Source organism: Dermacentor albipictus, chromosome 2, assembly GCF_038994185.2.
Source record: "Dermacentor albipictus isolate Rhodes 1998 colony chromosome 2, USDA_Dalb.pri_finalv2, whole genome shotgun sequence".
Taxonomy (NCBI): Eukaryota; Metazoa; Arthropoda; class Arachnida; order Ixodida; family Ixodidae; genus Dermacentor; species Dermacentor albipictus.
In genome coordinates this window covers 25,503,066-25,529,072 of record NC_091822.1, presented here as the reverse complement: position 1 = coordinate 25,529,072, position 26,007 = coordinate 25,503,066, and the positions used below count along the sequence as shown (strand labels likewise).

Here is a 26,007-nt window from a genome sequence, read left to right as displayed (position 1 = left end):
TTCAGTTAACAACGGCACAAATCGATGCTTACTGGCAGCCCTCTGTTGTGTGTGTGGTTCTTCGGTGTCTCCCGCCTGCGCAATCCGCGAATTGCGAATACTGCGCAATCCAACATCTAGTGTACGATGGCAACCCACCCAGTCTACAAGCTTAGCAGGGTTGTAGCAGGGAGCAACACAATGAATTTAGAGGCACAAAAGCTAAAAAAAGAAAAGAAAAAATAGACGCTAGTGAATTAGATTTATTCTGAGAACTGAACCTAAATATAAATGCAGGCGTCCATGAATATTGGATATTCATTCATTGTTGCATTCCAGGCTCAAGATAACCCCTGTCTCAATAAGATTCTCCATCTACACGAGGCCTCTAAGCCTCTGTAAAGCAACTGGCTAGGTGAACTTCGGCATAAAGGTTCTTTCCAGCTGGGCTTCCCTTACGATACGTACGCGTTTTCTCACCACGGTATAATTGCTTAGCATCTGTGCTGATGTATTCTAAATGCTGTGCGCGAATGCTGCAACGCACGAATCAGGACATTTGGGGCAGAAATTATCGCTGTTGTTTTGCCACACGTAGAGTATTATTGTATCGTGCGCACGTGCCTGATCATGACTGCCTTCATAAATTCTAATCTTCCAGCATTGGTTTTCACACGTAGACATTTTTTTAAAAAGAACTTTTTCGATATGCCGCATGAGTTCAAGTTGAGAGCAGCTAATGGTGCCACGTTTTATTTGTTTTGATTACGCCGTCCATGTCGGCAACAACGCCGACACCGACAGAAGAGTTGTATAAATGTTGTGAGCGTTTTAAATCATTGTATGCTTTCATACGAATGTTATTATTTTTCTTGAGGATGGTTTATACTGCAATACTCGTGTATCCATGTCCATCTTGTCATGGTCCCGCATGAGATCCGCAATATTGTGAAGCAAATAAACAAACGAGTTTTAAGCTCATCACATTCCTAAATACGTCAATGATAAACATGTGACGTCGCTGTGCCGGAACGCGAAAACAAAATTTTCTTTCAATACCCATCTTTTTTTTTCGTATTACGTCGAGTGGACCGCTAATAGTTGTGATAATTTCCCAACAATTTAGCAAATTTTGTGGTCCCGCAGAGTACGAGGATTTCAATACCCATCCTTTTTTTTTTCGTAGTACGTTGAGCAGACCGCGAATAGTCGTGATAATTTCCCAACAAATTAGCAAATTTTGTGGTCCCGCAGAGTACGAGGATAAAAGAAAGCAACCTACCCTTCCGGGCGTACAAACGAATAATTATTGGCTTAGATTCAATACATTTATGAAGCACTTGACGCGTTGGAGAAGCACATAACGAGCCGTATGCCATAGCCAAATCTCTGGAGACATTGTTGTACGTTGTGTTGTGAGCCTCTTGTACAGGCGGCATCTGCCTAAAAAAATTTGTAATTTTGCACGTGTAGTCTGTGCAGACGGCTTACAAAATCATGTGCGGTGTCGTTCTCACTAAGCGCAACCACGTTCTTATCGTTGAACCACACAACAGTTATACTGTGCTGTCCAATGACGAAAAAGCCTGCCATGGTCAAGAGCTATTTCTGCAGCGAGAGGGGGCCGTCAGGGCGGGCATTCCTCCGTTCTGCAGAAAGCGGCCGCGAGGTGGCCTACAATGCGGCGCCTCCACAAGCTGCGCACGAGGCGTATTACAGCGATGTTAGCACCGAAAACAACGCCAAGTTCAAGAAAACATTATTCGTATTCTCCGTCTCAGTCACCTCTTCATGGCATTATTGAAGACGTCACTGAACCGGCAGCAACCGCACGGCTGACTTGAGCACTGGTAAAGACGACACTAGGACTCGTTAGTCGATTGTGCCAGGCTGAGACAATACTAAACGAAGGAAAAAAGAAGGACTAGATAAGATATCGAAATTTTTTGCTGTGTGTATATTTCTTTTTCATATCTGGCAATGAGTTATCCGTTGTGGTGGAAAAGACGCAAAAACAGTTTCGCAGTTGACCAGACGCTTTCCCAGTTTGTTTTCAAGTATTTTTCACTGCAAGAAGAATGCACTAGCCCAGCGACAAGGCTTTATTGTCTCGCCTTTGAAAAGCTCGGACATTCTTTTTTCAAACAAACAAAAATAACCTGATTAGTTCGCAGTGAAAAAACACGGCGAGCCTCCCTTCCGAGTCCCTTTGAACACGTCTGGTGCAATATGCAAACAAAAGCTTCGCGCGAGAAAATGCATAAAAGTTTCATTAAACAGAGGGAAATGTATAAGCATGAAAAACACCCGCCGTAGTTGCTCAGTGGCTATGGTGTTGGGCTGCTGAGCACGAGGTCGCGGGATCGAATCCCGGTCACGGCGGCCGCATTTCGATGGGGGCGAAATGCGAAAACACCCGTGTGCTTAGATTTACGTGCACGTTAAATAACCCCAGGTGGTCAAAATTCCCAGAGTCCTCCACTATGGCGTGCCTCATAATCAGAAAGTGGTTATGGCACGCAAAACCCCAAATATTATTATTAAGCGTGAAAAACGGTAAACGCATTGACGCTATGGAGGCCACCATAGTGCGTTACAGCCGGCACTGTAAAAAGCTACGTGATGCGTCATTGCTCTTATCTCCAGCAAATTGAGCAGTGCGACGTTATAGTGTGGGTAGCGTCCCGCGAGTATTTCCTCTTTCCATCTACAGAATTCTGCACACCTAAAGATTTGCTGCAACAATTGAAATACGGCGGCGTGTAATCACTTTTCTACTGGAAAATTTCGTCACCTTTGCTCGCCAATGTAGGGCACGATAACCGTATCTAGAGGAGGTCAATGTTTCCACCAACGGGCAATTGTTCACAGTGGGCTTAGCCCAGTTGTGTTTGCGAGAAATGATTACGACCAAAGAGTGAGCCATTTCCAGCGTTTCCTGCTTTCTTTCAAGGCCAGACGTTGAGTTTTTATTGTTTAAAGAATTGACTCGTGCCACGTATCACAATTTTGACTCAGTTAGAGTTGCTATGTGTTACAAATTGCAATTTGCGCAACTGTATCACAAGTGCAGATGATTTGTGTGACCTTTCGCAATAGCAACAAAATTCACAGTAAAGACGATTGCGGTTGAGAAGTTGTCCTAATAATTTTCAATACCATGAATACAGCGACACATCCTAAAGCTTTCGCGCATACGACCAATATGACCTTCATTTTGTGCAAATTTAAACTGGGTGTCGCACTTTGTTCACCTATGCCACTGAGTAAAAACATGCGTGTAACGCATGTACAGTGTTTTGAAGTGGTGCAATCAGTAATTTACTGTAAATGACGTAATAATTCTACATCCTTCACACTATTCTCGCCAGATCACCCTTACAATAATACTTCTCTCAGTCGTTGCCACTGACAGTTCTTCGAGAAAGGGGGTGATGCGCCTTACGTTCGTCGTTTAACGCCTCAAATTGTGGTGAAAATTGGTACCCCATAATTACCAAGAAATCTCCTATTTAACCATTAAACCTTCAGCTCTGGCTGCACCAAACGCCTATCCCGGCTGCCTGCTGTTTCCACCGTCTACGAAGTCCGTACAATGCTCACCTCTCTCGGGACAGTAAGAAAGGCTGACTATCAGCACGGTATAACGCTTTTAAGTATTCCAGACTTTACTTCGAAACCCCGTAAATAGCCGACACATGTTGTAGTGTGCATGTGAATAAAATGTATAGTGCCCCCAATTATCGCTACATTCGAACTCGTTGTAAGATACATTTATTCCAGGTCAGCGGGCACATATTTACGGCGTTTGTAAGTCACACATGCAATGCTCTGGAGAACTGCTCCGAATAATTTAATAGAAAGGACCAAATTATTTCATTACGAGGAACGAAAGAGAACAAGGTAAAAGTGGGAGGGAACCTTTCTACAAGTGGACTTGCCTTTTTCAAGGCGACATATGCCTTCCTCGGCACAGTATATATACGTAGTGTTCTAAAGGAGAGAGGATGTCAGGTAGAAGTACAGACATGCATACTCATCTGCTGACAGACAGTTACTACGCTGCTCTTTATCCGACTTTCACCTCCTTCCGATAAGAATCTCCTTGCGCACTTTAACCCCTTCTCCCCTTTAGAAGAACCCTGGCTATACAGGTTGTGTCACATAAATTGAGCCAAAGTTTTAACATGAAAGACACTCCGGACGCGAGTTGAACTGAATGCATAATGCTGGCACTGGCTTAGAGTTACTCTGGCTAATTTTATTTTCCCCTTTCATAAACTTTTTAAGTATTGACTGCAGACAACAAGTGTGATACGCAAAGCTGTAGAGCACCTTGAGAAACCTCTCAACGATTTGCTTCCAAGATGTTATATCTCACGTGGTCCTTTTTTTCCGCGTTCCGAAGAAAGCCCGCGAAATATTAAAAAATACCACGTGACGGGGCGCTTTCACACTGTTATTGTGCTGCTATCAAGCATGCGCTAGAAAAACAAGGTCGGCAGCGGCGAGACTGGCCCATGACAGGACGTTATGCCTTGTGTAGGTATCTGGGCATGCGGCTAGCGCTTATCCCACGACCTTGCAAATGCATGCTGCTGGCCCAGCGTTGCCGACCTTCTTCCTCTTGCCTTCCCCGTGCTTCCTGTGGTACTTTCATTTAGTTTATTTAACAAGGAGGGTCAGGCTAGTTGGTGGTCGACATTGGAATGCATCATGTAACCGCACAAACGACAACGGACGGAGCAGGAAACACACGGGACAGGCCTGTCCTGTGTGTTTCCTTCTCCGTCTGTTGTCGTTTGCGTGGTTACATGATGCATTCCAACATTTAGTTAAAACTGCCTCAAGTATAGACTGCTGCCACGATTCCTCCAGTGACGACAATGGCAAAACTTCGCACCCTTTTATATTATACCTGAAAATAACAAAGACAAACCTATTTGTTACCTACCCCAAGAATTAGTAATAAAATGGGAAAAGTGAAATTTCAGACCTGCCATTACACCTCGCACGTGCCTCATTTGCATCAAATGTGAACTTGGTGTCACGTTTGCTTCTCCTAGGATGCCGGGAGATAGTGCGTCTAGTGGATGTAAAATGCTTTAGGGCACTTGCGTAAGTAATTTACTGTAGAGGATGTAATTAGGCATGAAATTTAGCACGCTCAATACATGTCACGAGCTATTTCAGACAACTAATAATTCTTTTTCAAGTCGCCCGTCATAGCACAATTGTAATCCATGACCTGAATTACTCGGAGGCGCACATTCCATGAGTGAAAAGTCGAAATATATAATTAGGTCGAGAACACAATTTTGATATGTATTTACCCCATCATTTTACGCAATTAATTGCAATCAATTAATTGTAGACCGCGAGGTGATACAGCGTTTTTTTAAGCGAGTATTAAGGTTAACTCTAGCTTCGAGAAATTATTTTCCAAGGTGCCCGCCGAGTCCGTTGTAGTTCCACTTATTTCTTCGGTTCCATAAGTTAAACAGCCCTTTGGTAAATGGGACAACACTGCATTATTGTCGCAAGTCCGACTGCGCATATCTCAAAAGCGATGCATTTCTCAGAACTGGTTCCACGCCTAAAGAAGGCAGTAAACTCTAGGAGCCCCTGGCGTTGCAGCGTGTGGCATCTATATCGTGATGTTGATGACACTAGGAGCGTCAACGGCGTGCGGGGTTATAAAAGCACGTTTCTTAGCGCTCTCTGCCGGTCCTTCCTGGCCGTGGTTGCTCACTAGGTGCTGCTGCTCTTTTCCCGGATAGCTGATAATTAAAAAAACAATTGATTATGTGCCAGAAGACGGTATCGAACCTTGGCACCTTCGCCGAACATCCCGACACTCCAATCATTTATTCATTGTTTCTCACGCAACAACAACAAAAAATCGCAGACAAATGAACGAGTGTTCTTAGACTGCTTGGAGCTGGGTGATTCTCTGGGAAATCTTATAGAGAACTCTGAAAAAAAAATAAGAGTCATCATCCGTTATCTGATGGTTTACAACGAGGAGGGCGTGCCTTTGACCTTGGTATGCTCGTGGGCCTGCACTGCACGGGGATAAATTGGACGTATATTTTCAATGCAGATATCGAGGCGATACCTGTTGGCGAATATTGTCGTGAACCTGTGTCTCATTCGGTTTCGTGATCGAGCATTTCGCGATCGCTGAAGGTCGTATGCATAGACGAGAAGGCCGAAGGAACTGAATGCCGTGTAGCACTCGTGCGGCAGTCACGGCTTCGCATTCCTCCCTCCTTCTCTCTAACTGAAAACAGGTTCAGTTCCCAGCGCGGCCCCCGTATTCCGATTTGGCCGCAATGCAAGAACACTGGTGCACCGAAATTTCGGTGCAGGTTACGTCCCCAGCTGCTGAAAATAAATCCGCAGGCCTTTACTTCGGTGTCTCTCAGTGACCACGTGTTGCTGTGGCACGTTACAAACTCTGTGCATCAGTATCATCGCTTTCACCATTAGCTTCGAGTAGCCGTCATTATTGACTTTAACTTTAACTTTACCTTTTACAGGTGCCTCCTGTAAGCATCTGGCCTCTCGTTTTGCTTATTTGCTATGCTTTTTTTTTCTTTGGGTGGTAATGCTCAGACAACCAGGTCACTTGCCGAAAAAAGAAACACAAAAATGCGTAGTGCACTGCGACAGAGACCACGAATATCTCGAGGGGCCAGGCAAAAATACAGACGTGTATGCGCACATCCTCAGACGGCGACAGAGATTAGCTTACCACCCAAATGGCCGCTTTTTCTTTTTCTTGTTTTGCATTTCCATGTTCTTTTATGTGAAGTGATTAGCGGTCATGCACCGAGCGAGCGTGCCACCGAAACCAGCGGAGCGTCGCAGCTTCTCCGCCCTGCATTGAAAGGAGGCTCAAGGGAATCTGTGCAGCGCGTGAATCGCTGATGGCGCTACAAAGACCGCCGCTTCAATGACGCTGTCGCGAAGGCTGTGGCGCCGTTTTAACGCGATAGCGTTAAGGAGCTCGTGTCGCAGAAAAGCCGGTGTCGTCGGCGTCGGGTGTCGGCGTCGGCGGCGTTGACCGTGAGCGATAAATCACGGCAGGCGCTTCATAAATAAAAAACAACTTCCAAGATTGGCCCGGTGGGAATCGAACCCAGGTCTCCGGAGTGTGAGACGGAGACGCTACCACTCAGCCACGAGTTCGATGCTTCCAAGCGGTGCAAACGCGCCTCTAGTGAATGCGGTGTTGCCTTCGAAACGAGCCGTGGAAAGTTATACTGCGGTGTATATCGGTAATTATGAACATGTAACGTACAGAAGTCACAATTACACGAGTTGCGAAGTGCGTTTCCGCTGCATTTCTTCTGCGCTTTCCGCACACGCAGAGCCATCTTGCGGCAAACACAGAAGACCCCCTCCTCTCAATGTACGGCGCTGCCCCGACAGGAGGCGCGCCGCGCGCGCATTGGGACCGCTGCCAGGCGCGTCGCAGGACTCCCTCTCCCCTGACGACGCTTCGCCGTGCATCCGGTTTAGATTACTATCTATCTCTCTGCCCGTGCCGATCACGACGTTTGGCTGGCGTAGATCGTTTCCCCTCCGAGACACCGAGTTCTTTGGTTCGTTTCGTTCGCTCAGGCGCACGTTTCGTTGACGCGCCGAACGCTGCGTTGCTCGACGCTCACCGCGTGATAGGTGGGCGCTAAGTCCGATGCGGGGCGCATCGTAAGTGATTGCTGTGCCGTAGCGCATTGTCTTATACCCCTTGGCGGGTCGACGGGAACGCTGTCGCGTCCCACTCTTGAAGGCGAAGCTTAAGCGTCCTCCAATTTTTCTATGTGACGGAAGTGGCGAGCCTAGCTCTTTCGCAAGATAGCCTCGCGGGGCTGTGCAAGCGAAGTGGCTTGCATTGTGGTTTCACTCGCGAGGTCTCTAGTGTAAATTCTAAGTGCGTTATCATAACTTGCAAACCAGGTGTTATTAAGTGGCCTGTAAATTTTAATCCGTTAGCCTTGGGAGTGTCCAAGTGATCAAAAATGTATGTTTGTGAAGTCTAGGCAGCCGGTCCCATTGTAGAGTTACAGAGGGTACCCAGTAGAGGTAGAGGTACCCAAATGGCCGGGTAGGGCAAAGTAAAGTTTGAAAAATTGCTGCCGAGAGGCGGGATGAAGATTTCCGGCGCTGACAATCAGGGCAAGAGGGAACGAAGTTCTGAATGTAGCTGTATATACCTCGCCAGTAGTACCACTCTAGAAGGCGCTGGTACGTTTTGAAAACTCCCGAGTGTGACACCATGGATCGGTGTGGAAAGCTGCGCATACATCGGCACGCAGATTGCGAGGTACTCCTAATGACCACTGGCGCCCGTCAGGGTTATAATTGCGTGGATGCAGCAGGTTGTCGCGAATGGCAAAATAGTGAGCTTGGTGACGGCGCGTGTGAGTGGTTGGTTGTGCTGGTGAACCAGAAAGTATTTCTATAAGAGTGGTAATCCTGTGGTACTTGCGCTCCTATGACGCGATGGGGCTATGGTCGCGCAAAGAAACGGTAGAGTGGGATAGTGAGAAGCAGGCATTGTTGACAAGCAAAGGGTAGCGCGAGAAGGTGTCATCATCAGAATACTGGCGTCCGCTGTGGTACAGCACACGTATCACGAACTCCTGCTGGCGATGCGCCCATCGGCGAGACGACCTGAGGGATATTTCAAGGATGACAGCCAACATAGTGCATCGTAGTCCGTGACTACATCAAATGGAGCACCATACAAATAAGGCTTGAACATGATGTGAGCCCAGATGATGGCCAGGCTTTCTTTTTCTGTCACAGCGTAATTGGTCTCAGCTTTCGTAAGCGTACGACTTGCATAAGTCACGACATATTCAGACAACCCCTGTTTGCGCTGGGCAAGAACAGCGCCGAGGCCAACATCGCTAGCATCTATGTGCACCTGGGTAGGCGCTGGCAGGTCGTAATGGCGTAACTTTGGCTAGATGTTAGCAAACGACAGACCTCTGCGAAGGCCTCGTCACACTCGGATGACCCCGAAGTGAGAAGCCCGTTGCTTCTAAGTGCATAAAAGCAATGAATACGCTTCTATATCACTGAAGCTAAAGCGCCGGACGATCTCGATAATCCGTGGCTATATATCTCACAGGAAAAGATTTCATCCTGGGCACCTGAAACTCGTTCTTAACTCCAGCCAAGGACCTCATATAATTGTAGGTGACTTCGACGTGCACCACGATATTAGGGGTAGTAGGGTAACAAATATTCGAGGAAGACAACTTCTTGACTTCACAAGCAGCAATGGTCATGACATCCTGAATGACGGCTCACCAACATTTTTTTTCATGGCACAACGTACAGCAGCTGTCTCGATTTACCTATTGCCTACGATGTCTTTCGTCTTCTGCTGCCTGGTACACAGATGATGAAACGTATGACAGTGATCACGTACCTACTTACGTACAACTGAGATGCTTTACAAGACTACCAATTTCTCATACGCGGCGCACTGACTGGGATGCTTTTCAAGACAAGCTGGAAGAGACCTGGAACTCTATGATTTCTCCGAAAGGCATTGAAGAGCGCATCACAGTAGCGATTCACACAACAACACGTTTCATCCAAACATCAACTTCCACAAAACCCGTTGACGTTATATATGAAGATCTGCGGGCAGTCCGCCGTCGCGCTGAACTATATTGAGCATGTGAACTAAATTGATATCATACCTGAAGTCGTCACGCCGTATGCAAAAGAAAGTTCAATGATACTTAGACAAGCTCGGCAGACAACGCTGTAGAACTTTTGCACCAGCCTGGACTAAAAAAACCATTGTCCATGATGTTGCATGTTGTACATGCCCTACCGTCCTCTCCACAACTCCATCCCTTCTGAGCTTTGGCTACCATCCAAACACGCAGTGAGAAGGAGATCGTGGAAGATTTCTGCATGCACCTTTCCGGGACTACAACAGTGGTAGCTTCACTGCTCAGGTGCACTAATACAGTGATTGACGATCGTCTCAACCTCCCATTCACGCTGCAAGAGCTACGTGCAGCGATTTCTTTTTCAAGACACTGAAGTGCGCCTGGGCCTGGTGGCATTACCTAGTCTAACTTGCGCGATCTAGGCCCTCGAGCGGCTGAAGAGCTTCTGGCTTTATACAATCTCTCTTGGTCTTCGGGAACTTTGCTGGCACACTGGAAGAGAAGAAAGCTCATGGCATTATTGAAACCTGCAAGACACCCCATGCTATGGCTTCCTACAGACCTGTAGCGCTTGCCAGTTGCATAAGAAAAACCATGGAACGCATGGTTTTGACTCGCTTGGAGTGGTTTTTAGAGAAGCGCCACATATATACAGACATGGTCACAGGTTTCTGAAAGAGTAGGTCGTCCATCGACAGCGTTATTGACCTAGGAACGACTGTTGAACATCAGGAGCGTCGCCGGCGATTAACAGCTGATGTCTTTCTTGATATAAGCGGTTGCTTTTGACAATGCTTTGCATGATTCAATTTTAAATGCCCTTGAAGAATATGGCATTGGTAGCCGTATGCATGAGTGGATAGCCAGCTATCTTCAAGCGAGAAGGATATTCATGTGCCACCGAAGACGGTGAAACAAGGAACTATCGCGTTTATCATGGGGTGCCTCAAGGAGGTGCCCTAAGCCGAACTTTATTAATGTCGATCTCGTTGGACTCTTCAAAGAACTGGCAGGCACAGTCTCCATCTCTGTGCGTGTAGATCACATCTGCATATGGACCACGAGCTTAATGCTCTTGCATGTGCAAACGAAGCTGCAGCGTGCGGTGTCGGTAACGTCAACATGTCTTAACAGTCGCGGACTGCAGCTTTCACCAAAAGGAAGTGTAACCAAGGCATTTATACAGAGCCCAATGGCCTACTACGCCGTTGTAATTGATGGGAAGATGATACCTACGGCAAGCGACTACAAGTTTCTCGGAGTCATCATCAGCCATGGGTTATCTTGGCCGAAGCACACCTCTCCATTAAGAAAAAAGCTGGACAACTTTACTGAAATAATTTTACATACGTCTGGAAAATTGTGGGGGACATCCACATCATCTCTTCTGCAGCTCTACCAGGCACGTTTTATTCACTACCTCTTACGGACACTTGAAAGTGCTCAGGCTTGCGCACTGAGAATTTGCCTAGGACTACCACGACGTGCGTCTACTTGGGGCAATATCACAGAGGCATGCACATGCCCAGCTCGAGTTTATCTGCAACATGAACTATTGCGAATGCATCTAATGCTATTGACCATACAAAGGAATCATCCACTGACGATCGTCTCAAGCATACGTCCTGTCACCGTCTACTCAGAAGCCATGATGTCGCAGGAAGACTTATTGCCATCAGATTTAGAATCGAATGACATACCAAAAGTTCCATTCTGCACGATGGCAAAGCCAATGGTGAGACTCTCAATCCCCGGAACAACGGAGTCGAAAATGCCGCTTGCTGGGCTCAACTATTTCGCGTTAGCCTACATGTATTGATATATCGAACATGTTTTTGCAGATGGTTCTTTGACACACACCTATTGCGCGGTAGCTTACATGGTACATGAATTGCTGATCGCACAACGGTTCAAGATAGGACACAGAACGTCGCCTACAACAGCTGAGTTGACCGGAGTTTGAGGAGCAATCCGCCGCATATATTGAAACAAAGCCTTGAGAAATGGACAGTGTTCTGTGACTCAAAACCAGCACTGCAACTCATCAGCAATTATATGAATCACAGAATCGCATAAAGTCCTTTGGTTTAGGATATCATACCATTGCTCGCTGAGGCATCTCACTCCGGGCATACCATCGTGCTGCAGTGGATTCCTAGCCATTGTGGAATAGCTGGAAATGAACGAACGGATACGGAAGCGACAAAGGCGCACACTAACGGAAACGTTATAAACATTCACTTTTCCCGGTATGACATCAACGCCTTGCTCCATCACTACATTAAAGCCTCTATGGCGGGCAGATGGACAACCCCGAAAACCGGCAAGAGGGCCTCCATAGACTTGACGCTGGTTTGAAATTCCAAGTTCCACTGCGGTTGCGGAAGGCCAGGGGAACACTCATCCGTCGATTACTGCTTGATGTGGCGTACACTCGCCGATGCCTTCACAAGATTGGACAAGCACGGGACCCTGACTGTAGCGTCCGTCACACTCCCAAGACTGGTTAGTGGCTTGGATTGTGACAGACGCTCGTATATTTTGCGTGTGTCCTCAATATGCGGCCGAGCCAAGAACACTTAAGTCTAGAGTTGACTGCTCTCCTCTTAAGAAGAAAATATTTTAGGCGCGTGGAGAAAAGTTGACCATGCCCAACGTGGCATAATATCACTTTTGAACTTTCTATGTGAGACTGGTTTAGATGATGGCCTCTACAACCTGTGTGATGTGCAGACAGTGCGAATTGGTGTTTGCGCGAGAACTTTTTGTGTGGACAAAATTACTTTGGCGTGTATTGTCTCTACGGCGGGCATCCGTGTATTCGATAACATGTACATAGTAACTCATTATACCATACCATTATCACCAGCCACCTCCCATTCCCTTTATTTCACACTTCCTCTTTCCCCAGTGAGGAGTAGTATGTTAGAGACACGTTCTCCAGGCCGACCTCTCCTCCTTTCTCTTCACTAAAATCTACGCTTCCTCCATCCAAATTTTGGACCACAGTTCCAATAAAAAATAACGTATCCCTTAGAGTTACCGATAGCAATACCATGAGCAATACAGAATGTTGCATGGTCCTAAATGATACCTGCGCGATCAAATTTTCTGATTGCTAAGTTGATACAGCCACATACATGCGCAAAGACGACTTCTTTCCCATGGATGCACCTGCCGATTTTGCGGCTATACTGAAGCTAATTCAATATTTTAAGCTAACGCCTGCCTGTGGAGCCCACGAAATTAATTGGAAACTTTAGAGGAATACTGCTGTCTACCTCTTTATATCTTTTATGTACCTTGTCGCCAATCGAGTGAGTACTCGACTTTGCCCGGAGATTGGAAGGTGGTAAAGGCGCTTTCTGTGTTGAAATCAAGTACCTCGGATTCACCTGTTAATTGCAGACCCTTTAACTTACCAGCGTTCCTTACAAAATTCTTGAATATGTCGTATTTTGAAGCGAAAAGCTTCACTACGCTAGTCAACGCCACGCTTCGCGTGAGCCGGCGTATGTCGGAATTGGCTCCGTAAGCGTGTTCGGAGTCGGCGCCGGTGGCCACTGCCGCGCGCTATGCGGCATCGTTGGACGTTCGCCGCAAGCGCGTGTTCATCGCGGAGGCCGACTATATAACCACTTGCCAGAGAATAGGCATGCGCACTCACCATGGAAGGAGAAGAGAGTGGAACTACTGATGCAGAGAGCTGTGATTATGGCTGTAGAGAAATTGCAAAACAATGTGCCCAACAATGATGAATAAAGAAGTTTAATAATCCTGCATAACTTATGGTATATATCATTGACAAGCAATTTGCATACCTACACAAGGCGCACGTATAGCATAACCATAAGCTGACGAAAGCATATTCATAAGTGAAACCATAAGCATAACCATAGGCTTAAACATAAAGCATAGCCATAAGCTAATCTGTAAGCATATCCATAACACAAACCATAAGCATATCCATAAGTGACACCGTAAGCATACCCATAGGCTAAATCATAAAGCATAAGCATAAGCTAAACCGTAAGCATAACCAAAGGCCAAATCATAAAGCATAACCATAAGCTAAGCCACAAGCAACACCGAACCTTTTCGCTTCGAGATATCCAGCCTAAACCTTAGCTAAGCCCCAGCCAATTTTTTTTTATTCTCATCTGATTTCTGGATGCCAACTGTTTCTACATATCATTTCGTCATGGGTGTAGCATACATTGCTCTTCCGAAACGCAACTGATACCTTTTATAAACGCCATTCTGCCTCTTTAGAGAAAGGCCAAGTCATCGACTGCATTTGTCCAGAGATTGTAAAAATGTTTTACATGGTTTTCGCGATTAAAATGGGGGGAAAATGTGGGGTTTTACGTGCCAAAGCCATGATTTGATTATGAGAAATGCCGGGATGAGGGACTCCGGATTAAATTTGATCATCTGGTGTTCGTTAACATGAACCCATTGCACCGTACTCAAGCTTTTTTTTTGTATTTCACCTTCATCGAAATGCGGCCACCATGGCTGCGATTAGATCCCATGCCCTGTGGCTTAGTAGTGCAACGCCACAGCCACTACGTCACCACTGCGGGTGTGTCTGGTCCTCACCAGGTCTGGTTATATTGAGCTGACAAGCGCAGAGCACACAAGGCGCGGTCACGATCGTGTTTGCAAAGAATTACATCGCTACGCGCCACGCAAAGTACTCAAATACCAATCAAAACGCCGTTTTTCCCTTTCCCTCACGGCGACCGCGCTCCAAGCGGCACGGTGACGTACTCGTGTTCCTGCACCTACGTACTCGTGTCCGCAGTGTGACGTCGCTCTCGGTGACACGTGACTTCGAGAATTGTTCAAGGCAACATCTGTTATTTGTTTGGTTGGTTGCTTGAAATAAGGAATTGAAGTTTAGAAAAATAATAAAACACGAACACAGAATGTCTACGTGTTTTTTGTTCTACTTCGCACCAAGGCAGGAGAAATGTACTCCCGCTTCGTCTGCTTGTTTCCACGGTAATTCGCTTACATGCGCAGGTACCAAACTATGCCACCTTCTACCGCAGTTGAGCACGTGATCATGCTCTGCGATCCCCTTGTTCTGCTTGAGTATTCGGGTACCACTTAATTATACCGCTATCCATGTGTCCTTGTGCACAGGGCGCAAAATCGTGCGCTGAACGAAACATGACAACAGATCGCGCGCGACGCCCTCAGCAAAAATGCGCAGCGCCACAAAAGAAAAAAAGAAAGAAAATTCGGAAACAAGAAGCGAAGAGATAGAAACGATGAAGGAGGGGCCCGTGCCGTATGCGTCACGCTATCCTCGAGGTCCGCTACGGGAGAACGCAGGGAAGGAATTTCTCTTGCTGAGGCTAAACGGGGCGAGTGGAGTGAGCGTCTCACTTGGCATGCTGAAATAATAGGTTTGTGGCACTGAAATATTTCTATCTCGGCTACTAATGGGCCGATTCGGAAAATTTCTGCGGCAGAACGCTCGCTAGAGGACATGTAACAACTCACCGCGTATAACGAAAATTTCCAATGGGTCCTGGTGAGGGACCCTTTAAGGCAAAGCCAGCCGCAGATGTCCGCAAGCTTCAGGACGCGGAAATGGATCAAAAGCGTCAAAACAGCGTCAAACATACAGCGTCAAAGCGTCAAACATACAGCAATTCTATAGCATTAACGAATGGGTGGCAGGTCATGTTCTGAAACTTAATAAGAGGTACAAAATGCAGGTTGTACAGGTCTACGCCCCTACATCCAGTCATGATAACCAGGAAGTCGAAAGCTTGTATGAAGACGTGGAATCGGCGATGGGTAGAGTGAAAATAAAAATACGCTTTACTGCTGGGTGACTTCAATGCAAGAAGCAGGCTGGAGACAAGGTAGTGGGGGAATATGGCATAGACACTAGGAATAGCAGGGGAGAGTTATTAGTAGAGCTTGCGGAACAGAATAATATGCGGATAATGAATACCTTCTTTCGCAAGCGGGCTAGCCGAAAGTGGACGTGGAGGAGCAAGAACGGCAAGACTAGAAATGAAAGAGACTTCATACTCTGCGCTAACCCTGGCATCTTACAATATGTGGACGTGCTCAACAAGGTGCGCTGCAGTGACCATAGGATGGTAAGAACTCGAATTAGCCGAGACCTGAGGTGGGAACGGAATAAACTGGTGCATAAGAAGCCGATCAATGAGTTAGTGTTAAGAGGGAAAATAGAGGAATTCCAGATCAACCTACAGAACAGGTACTCGGCTTTAACTCAGGAAGAGGACCTTAGTGATGAAGCAATGAACGACAATCTTGTGGGCATCATTAGGGAGTGTGCAATAGGAGTCGGTGGTAACTCCGTTACACAGGATACCAGTAAGCTGTCGCAGGAGACCAAAGATCTGATCAAGAAACGCCAATGTATCATAACCTCTAACCCTACAGCTAGAATAGAACTGGCAGAACTTTCGAAGTTAATCAACAAGCGTAAGACAGCTGACATAAGGAATTATATTACGGATAGAATTGAACATGCTCTCAGCAACGGAGGAAGCCTAAAAGCAGTGGAAAAGAAACTAGGAATTGGCAAGAATCCGATGTATGCGTTGAGAGACAAAGCCGGCAATATCATTACTAATATGGATGAGATAGTTCAAGTGGCTGAGGAGTTCTATAGAGATTTATGCAGTACCAGTGGCACCCACGACGATAATGGAAGAGAGAATAGTCTAGAGGAATTCGAAATTCCACAGGTAACGCCGGAAGAAGAAAGCCTTGGGAACTATGCAAAGGAGGGAAGGCAGCAATGGAGGATCAGGTAACAGCAGATTTGTTGAAGGATGGTGGGACGATTGTTCTAGAGAAACTGGCCACCATATATACGCAATACCTCATGACCTCGAGCATACCGGGATCTTGGAAGAAAGCTAACATAATCCTAATCCATAAGAAAGGGGATGCCAAAGACCTGAGAATTTATCGACCGATCAGCTTACTGTCAGTCACCTACAAGCTATTTACTAAGGTAATCGCAAATAGAATCAGGAACACCTTAGACTTCTGTCAAGCAAAGGACCAGGAAGGAATCCGCAAAGGCTACGCAACAATAGAACATATTCACACCATCAATCAGGTGACAGAGAAATGTGCAGAATATAACCAACTCTTATATATAGCGTTCATTGATTACGAGAAAACGTTTGATTATGTCGAAACCTCAGTGGTCAAGGAGGCATTACGGAATCAGGGTGTAGACGAGCCGTATGTAACAATACTGAAACATATATATAGCGGCTCCAGAGCCACCGTAGTCCTCCATAAAGAAAGCAACAAACTCCCAATAAAGAAAGGCGTCAGGCAAGGAGATACGATCTCTCGAATGCTATTCACAGCGTGTTTACAGGAGGTATTCAGAGACTTGGATTGGGAAGAATTGGGGATGAAAGTTAATGGAGAATACCTTAGTAACTTGCGATTCGCTGATGGTATTACCTTGCTTAGAAACTCAGGCGACCAATTGCAATGCATGGTCACTGACCTGGAGAGGCAAAGCAGAAGAGTGGGTCTAAAATTTAATCTGCAGAAAACTAAAGTAATGTTTAACAGTCTCGGAAGAGAACAGCAATTTACAATAGGTAGCGATGCACTGGAAGTGGTAAGGGAATACATCTACTTAGGGCAGGTAGTGACGCCCGATCCGGAGCATGAGACGGAAATAATCAGACGAATAAGAATGGGCTGGGGTGTGTTTGGCAGGCATTCTCAGATCATGAACATCAGGTTGCCATTATCCCTCAAGAGAAAAGTGTATAATAGCTGTGTCTTACTAGTACTCACCTACGGGGCAGAAACCTGGAGGCTTACGAAAAGGGTTCTAATTAAATTTAGGACGACGCAACGATCTATGGAAAGAAGAATGACGGGTGTAACGTTAGGGGATAAGCAAAGAGCAGATTGGGTGAGGGAACAAACGCGAGTTAATGACACCTTAGTTGAAATCAAGAAAAAGAAATGGGCATGGGCAGGACATGTAATGAGAAGGGAAGATAACCGATGGTCATTAAGGGTTACGGACTGGATTGGGAAGGGAAGCGTAGCAGGGAGTTGCAGAAAATTAGATGGGCGGAAAAGAATAAGAAGTTTGAAGGGACGACATGGCCACAACTAGTACATGACCGGGGTTGTTGGAGAAGTATGGGAGAGGCCTTTGCCCTGCAGTGGGCGTAACCAGGCTGATGATGATGCACCCAAGCACGCGAGGGTTGGCCCCCCGCCTTCTCCTTTCCTCTCTCATCTGTTCCTCCCCACACCCCTTTCCCCGTGCAGTGCTGTTGAGGTGTCCTCGTCTGAGAGACCGTTGCGGCGATGCACTTAACTCTTCCATTCTCCTTAAAATCACTTCACATACGACGCGCGCCACCGCGTTCTTGAAAGACAGCGTTGTGATGCTAGGCCGACAGCGAAGCGTCCGACGGCAGTGGGTTGTGGCAGTGCGACGTGGACTTGAGCCGAGTCCGAACGATGCCGACACATCCAGTATTCCCACTGTGCTACGCCGGTCTCAATTGGATCGTCTGCAAAAACAACCAAGCCAGCCCGGATTGCTGCAACATCTGCGTTTGGTATATGTGCTATTTGTTGTGCTGGAAACGTATGGAAACATACTTCCGAAATCCAAAGTCTGGCTAATCAGCACTCGCCCTCCGCCGATGTTGTTTGCGTTGAGCGTAGGCCTACCGCGTCCATCGAGTTCGTAACTGGCGAGTGAACAAGCCCAGGTGAGAAACTCTCTCGAAGGAAATGAATTTTCAGTTACGCGTAGCGCTGCAACGATTTAAAATATGGCGCTCCTTACTTCTTGTGGTGTGTGATGTGGCGAATTAACCGTGTACGATTTCGGCATGCGAACCACGGTGTGTTTCCTGTGGCTTCGGGTGACTGAAGTTCAACGGCATAGCCCTGCACTGGTTCCAGCGGCCAAGATAGCCCTCTAAAGCAAAATACTTAGTAGTCGAACCATGGGAGGTACGTACATCATCAACCATTCCATCGGTTTCAGCTCACAGTGCGTTCTTCGATTGGGCATGTGAAACCAGTTCAGTACAAGGTCACAGTAATTCTTCACACTCTTCTTTAAAGTGCATGCATCTTATTGGCTAATTGGGGATAAATCACGCGTGCAACACTCAAGAACACTAACCGACTGAAGGAAACATGACACAGCGCTTTTATGTTTGAGTCTGTGCGTCCTTAAACTTGAACCCTGCGAAAAAGAAATTATCTGTTCCTAATATGTGGACCGTGTGCAAGGCATAGGAGGACTTGCATCATAGAAGCCCTATGCTTGCAGCCGTGCATACCAGGATTACGTTGGCGCCTGCCTGAAAAGCACCACGCACTGAGTGAATGAAACTATAATTGGCTTTTGGTCTATTTCTTCTTTACCAAAAGAGCATATGGTGTTAGTCCACTGTGGGGATGGTGAAAAGGAGTCACCAGCGCTTTGTGCAGGTGGTAGGCTTCAACTGCCAAAATGTCTTCAGTTTCCACTCTAAAATGTATCCATGAAAAAGATTAACTCAAAACCAAGTTCCTAATGCATATTCGCAGAATAGGCAAATTATCACTTCCGCTGCACCGTTATGCCGATATGCAGCTTATGCGCTTGAGATAAATACGTTCTGTAAAGGTCAGCGACCGTACTTGTAACAAACGCTTTGTAGTGGCACTGAAACAAGTGCAGCCATGCGAATCAGCCACAACAAAACTGCTGCGTGTCCCACCTACTTCCTCGGAGGCACCCCTATGAAGACTGTTTGGGCCCTTTTCATTCTGGACGTAACATTCTACCCTTCTCTCGACTTTTCCGCATATGTCACCAGCTCATCGCATTCTTCTGGTCATGTCCTGTGTCTCCCTTCCCTGTGGACCTCTGGTTTTCAGAGCACTCTACACTTCTATCATTCTGGCACGCCTTGAGTACTGCCCATCAGTATAATCCCTGTACCAAACTCACGTCACTGACAAATTTGAGCTTGTTCAGCCCCGAGCAACATTCTACTCTACTCCCGTATTTTCGATTGTCGCAAGTTTATGTCAGTCTAGGAGGATCGCTTCAAAGCCCTCAAGTGGCGCACCCTGTGATAGCATCAACACATGGCACTAGTCTATGTTTTCTCTAGGGTGCTTGACCGCTCTCTGGAGAACACTCATCTGTCTTCTACAGTCAGTCTGAAGAAATGATCACGACAGCCTGAGTCCCATCATGCCGGACACCACAATTCCATATCTGGCATATAGGGCTTTCTCTCCACCCGCCTGGCCATTCAGACTCCCCTTCTTTGCGGCTGGACTGAATCGGCGTTCCTGCGCCTTCTGCACCCGTCGACTGCCTAGTGCTTGCTCTGTTATTGAGCAAGTGTGTGTTTGAGGGTGGGAGGGGATGTCTCTTGCATCTCGCAAATTTCTACATGGTTGGCTATCAGACGCTCTAGCGTACAGGCCTCAGCCTTTTCTTTTTAGCCTTGCGAGCTGTCTAGAGTGGCATCTTACTAGTCAGAATATTGTTCTCATTGGAATGATGACTACGACCACATTGAACAGCATTAAAGTAATTCAAAATATTTGAGGAGCTTCTTGCACTCTCACTTTTCTACACAAAGCGCCAAATATGTATGTCTTTTTGATGAAAATGGTGATGTCTCGAACACAACTGAAGGCTTTTCAGAACATTTATGTTTTGTATATAGTGCAAAACATGATTCAAGTTGCCTTCCTTCTCAGTAGGCACGATGTGTACGCTACCAGTCATTGAAGACCTCATTTTCAAGAGTATTAAGTGTCTCAAACCTTCGCTTTCTTGTGGTGCCTATGGTATTCCTCCCGCGGTGCTTAACCCTTTGAGGCTCTGTCTACACAATTTTGTACAGCAAGATAGTGCCTCAACAGCAAAAGCACTGAGGAAAATAATTATATTTAAAATATGTTACATACACCTTGAAACACTTATTATGGGAACTGTGCTGCAATTTCGAATAACGTGCAGAATATTTTAGCAAGATGAGTGGGAAGATAGACGGTTGCGCGTTTGTGTTCTGTGACAGTACGCTGTATAAAGCGGGTTCCCTTCCTTCATTGTTTTTCACAATGTCATGCACCAGTCATGACATTGCACGTCAAGCATAAATTTCAAGTGGCCTGTCAAGTGCTTGTCAAGCTTTTCAAAAGACGAAATAGTTTATGTTCTTATACCTGATATTCTTGTAGCGACTTATCGCATGAAGTCGAAATTCTGTAAACTTGACAAAACTCACTAAACAATTGAAAATTACTAATCTTTCTTGCAACTCTACACCTCCTACAATCGTGAAGACGCAAGAAATATCATGAAAGAAAGTTTTCTGCCAACAGGATAAAGTGGCATCTGAAAACCTAGGACGTAAGGGAAGCATACTTGTCCCTGTTCTCCCAATAGTCCTCGCAATCTTCAATAGTTCCCTAAAGAATTGTACGTTTTGTAGCACTTGGAATGTAGCATACATATTCCGCGCACGAAAATTGGTTGCCTGACGTGAACTTCCCTACTGCTGGCCTATTTGTATCCTCTGTAATGCGTGAAAAATGTTTGAATTGGTACTGCATTTCCTGCTTTCTGTTAGTGCTCAGAGCATTTTAATAAATCAACAGCATGGCATTGTATGCCGATGACATAAAACTATTTAAGGCTGTCAACAGTGCTTACGACTGCATTGACTTCCTAAAGACATTTTTCTTGTGTGTGTCGTTTTGCGCTAAACTACGCATTCATGGATTCGCACCAACTAGCCCGCCAACGCACTGTGTAACTTTCAAACTGGTACAGAAACAATAGGGTACACTTAGATGCTTCCAGAACTACAGCATCAAGTAATACGCGGAAAACACACCACGTGAAAATTTGATACACCCTTCGGGATGCTCCACAGACCATGGTCGACTAAATGAAAGATCTTGATACGTGCTTCGATAAAAAGCTAAGCGTCTCTTCAAATGGTAAATATGCACAACGTGCCCTTCGTGCCCTTGGAATTGTATGTCGTATATTGCATGACCGGGGTTGTTGGAGAAGTATGGGAGATGCCTTTGCCCTGCAGTGGGCGTAACCAGGATGATGATGGTGGTGATGGAGATGATGATATTGCATGATTTCCACTCAGCTGTTCTATTTCTGAAATTGTATTCTGCTCTGTGCCTTCAACACTAGAGTATGCCCCTGTAGAAGAGGATGCAACGTGCAAATATAATGCTCACCTCATTGAATGCGTCCACAATAAATTGATATCTATTTCAAGCACCACTCTTACCATTCTGGCGGCCATAGTTCAGCCTTATTAAATACACCTCATCTAGTCCCTCTGGACTCAAGTCTCAAGGAAACATTTTGCTCCTGTATAAGGTGGACCATGACATTATACATTCCTCAAAGCTTCTTGATCATATGCAATTTTTCATACGGAAACAGTATACCAGGCAGCATTACGTAGTTTTTTCCTGGCCAATTTGCCTTAAGGACTGTGCTATGTATGACTCGACTCCATAAAAACATGTAATAAGAATTCTGCCTGTATTTACATGTTTCAGAGTTCATTTCTGTGCTTGGGTACTTGTAGGTAATCATGTATCCTTAACTTCCTTTTATCCTTCCTGATTTTTTTTTTCAATTTGTTTCTCTATCTCGCATCGTTTCGTCAGTAGATTCATGTTTTCTTCCCATTTTGTCTCACATATCGCTTTCTCAGTTCACCAGTACGAAGGGTCTGTAGCTGTTTCTGGGCACTATAATAAAGATTTGTTCGATTGATTGTTATTTTAGTATAAAATTGTGCGTTTTAAGTATATACTGGTCTATTATTTCAGTGCAATAGCTTTTGTACATTATTGTTGTAGTGTGACCTATTCCCTTTTCCCGAACGCCGAGTAGCAGGGGAGAACAATGATGCAGGCCGATCTCTCAACTTTCCTATGGCAATAAATACTGCTCTCTGTTAAAGTGTGACGATTGAAAAAGAAATAAACATGAATTGGGAAATTGTAACAAAATGCCATGTGCCTGATCATATGCACCGCTATATTAACTTCTGAAGTTTAATAATAGTTGACTACCATATCAAGTGCTATGTAATAAAATAATATGCCACATATATTATTTCATGCCTCAGAGAAAAAGTGAATGACTGCCTCAGTCAAAGAGCCTGAGTAGGCTGAAAACAATTAACTGGTATTTTTTGCGTGGTGGCTTCAAGTGTATAAACTGTGCAAATAACCTCCCTCTCTCTGTACATATATATATATATATATATATATATATATATATATATATATATATATATATATATATATATATATATATATATATATATATATATTCAATAGTACGACTTGGCTTATTAAAGCCCTCCTATTCCTAAATTTGCATTATCTGACAGTATGCCATTTCGTTATTGACGAGAAAGGCATGGCATGTTGAAACTAGTTACAATAGACCATAGCCCCTACACAGTTAATTCTTTTCTAGCAATACACTCAATTCCGCTTAATCTGAAGGCCTCCCGGTGCACTGATGTTTCTTCAAAACAACCTAGAAAAATAAATGAGGTGCTCTATGGGAAAGAACAGATGGAATCAAGAATCGGGAAGGGACAAGCTACGAATTTCGTAAATTTTAGCTGTTCTAGATGTTTCTTTTTTGTGAACGCTACAGATGTTTCAATCCTTTCCGCTTATTTTCTCAGAGCCCACTTTTTCATGTCTCTTTCGTGCACCAGCAAACATAATTATATTTATACGCACACCTCTTTATCTGTAACCGGCGGCCGTATTTCACCAGCTAACAAATGCTAACGTTATCGCACGGCGCAGGACGCACCTGCACATATCGGAGGTTTCGCGAATGTTATCGATGGTTCTGTCAAACGTCTGTTGTCGACGAACCTTGTATAATGTGATTGTATACGTGAGACGAATTGTGTAGCAGTTTATGGAAGGCGCACGGGCACCAGCGAATACTCTGGAACTTTCGATGACTGATTTATGAAAGCCGACGTGCTTGACCCGCAGATGAGATTTTCGACGGTCGCCGACTTTGCTCGCGGCTGTCGTTGCGATTAAGTGCTCCATGTTTTACTCGGCACAAGTTCGTCTAATAAAAAGTTAAGTTTGTAACTCCCAGTTGTGAATGTGTATCTCCCTATTGCAGCTCAACTAGCATTTGTTTAATATAATCCGACCTTGGCCCTATTATTTTGCAGCTCAGACGAAACCTATCTCATCTCTGCCTTTTTCAAAAAAGGTCTTCATGAAAAAACCTCATTTAAACAAGAATTTATTTGAGAAGCTACGTGCACCTCGTCACGCATTGATCATCGGTTTAAAGTTTTCATTCTTTTCCGTCGCGTAAACGTTTTCTCAGATTCTTTTGTGCCAAAGAGCAGAGGCGAGTGGAGCTGCCTTCCCACCTTCATTGCCTGCATCGAGGATGCATAATCTTTGAAGACTGTTATAAATTATTATACTTTGAGTTTATCACTTTAAGTGCTAAAACTAATTGTTTGAACCTACCTATGTCCTTTTTTTTACACATCCCCTCCGTAACGCCCATTTGGACCCTGAGGGTACTGTAAATGAATATATAAATAGATGTCAACAAAATTTTACGCATTGCCGTTAAATGTAAATCATTTATTACCCACTTGACTTCGCTTTGTTTCAGTATATTCCAGAGTTCTCTGTTGTCTGTTTCCGGTATTTTGACCTAAAAACTTCGCTGTCTACCCCGTTCATGTACACGACGCATATATATAGTTTGCGATGTATACAGTGATGTGCCGGCACAGCCTGCAATGCACTTGAGAATATCTTGGAAGTACTGCACCTTTTCGAAGCCCTGACGAGTCGCCTTTGTTGTAGGCCTGTCCCAGTGCTGCAAATGGCTGCTCCTGAGGCTGCCGGTGTCGCTGTGTCGCCGGAAGGGCCGCTTTGACTTCTACACTTTCGGCGTCAAATATGATCCACGTGGTTGCGGACTGCTGAGTCCTGAGCAGGAGGCTTCCCTGGACGACATCTGCACACCTCCGAGTTCTGACAAGGTGATGGCACGTGGACCATACCAGCGTCTAATGCACGAAACATCAGACATTTGACAAAACGTCATAAACCCGATTCGATTAGATAGATAGATAGATAGATAGATAGATAGATAGATAGATAGATAGATAGATAGATAGATAGATAGATAGATAGATAGATAGATAGATAGATAGATAGATAGATAGATAGATAGATAGATAGATAGATAGATAGATAGATAGATAGATAGATAGATAGATAGATAGATAGATAGATAGATAGATAGATAGATAGATAGATAGATAGATAGATAGATAGATAGATAGATAGATAGATAGATAGATAGATAGATAGATAGATAGAAAGATAGATAATAAAATGAAATTCTGGTGTTTTAAGTACAAAACCAAGATCTAATTTTGAGGCACGTCGTAGGAGTGGGAGGGAAGGGTTCTCAGCAATAATTTTGACCCCTTGTAGTTGTTTTTTACTGCGCACATAGGGCCTGGCACGCAAAAGCGTTGTTTCACACCACCGCCATCTGGAGGGGACCGCCGTGGCCAGCATTAAACCCATGACCTCAAACCCATAAGCTAAGCAGTGCGACGCCCTGGCCACTCGGCTCTCACGGCGGGCATCTATCTATCTATCTATCTATCTATCTATCTATCTATCTATCTATCTATCTATCTATCTATCTATCTATCTATCTATCTATCTATCTATCTATCTATCTATCTATCCATCCATCCATCCATCCATCCATCCATCCATCCATCCATCCATCCATCCATCCATCCATCCATCCATCCATCCATCCATCCATCCATCCATCCATCCATCCATCCATCCATCCATCCATACATACATACATACATACATACATACATACATACATACATACATACATACATACATACATACATACATACAAAGAGGGCAAGGCGCCTGAAAAATGCCGTTGCGTGACGTTTCATTAAATGTAGACACCCTGTAGACGCCGTTTATTGGGAACCCCTGTGGTGTGTTGACTTTGACCTGCTACGTTTTACTTTTACAGCGAAGCCGCTTATGGCTAGGTTCTGGCGGACCTCGTTTTCGTGGACATAGACCAACTATTTTTCGCACGTAGGCCGATCCCGAAGATAGTGTAATACCGGGTCGACCCGCGTTGGAGGTGGAGCTTTCAGAGTGGAAAGGCGCTGAATTTTTCCTCATTCTGACTCTACCG

The 26,007-nt window shown here is 45.2% G+C and overlaps 1 protein-coding gene across 2 annotated transcripts in view; it reads left to right on the top strand.

The window, feature by feature from the left end:
• LOC135897914 (rifampicin phosphotransferase-like) overlaps positions 1–26,007 on the top strand; it is a 219,183-nt gene that overhangs the window by 6,143 nt on the left and 187,033 nt on the right. For both annotated transcript variants that reach the window (XM_065426606.2, XM_065426605.2), the window contains exon 2: positions 24,618–24,796. In XM_065426606.2, coding sequence (XP_065282678.2) covers positions 24,618–24,796 — 179 coding nt within the window. The remainder of the gene's footprint in view (positions 1–24,617; positions 24,797–26,007) is intronic.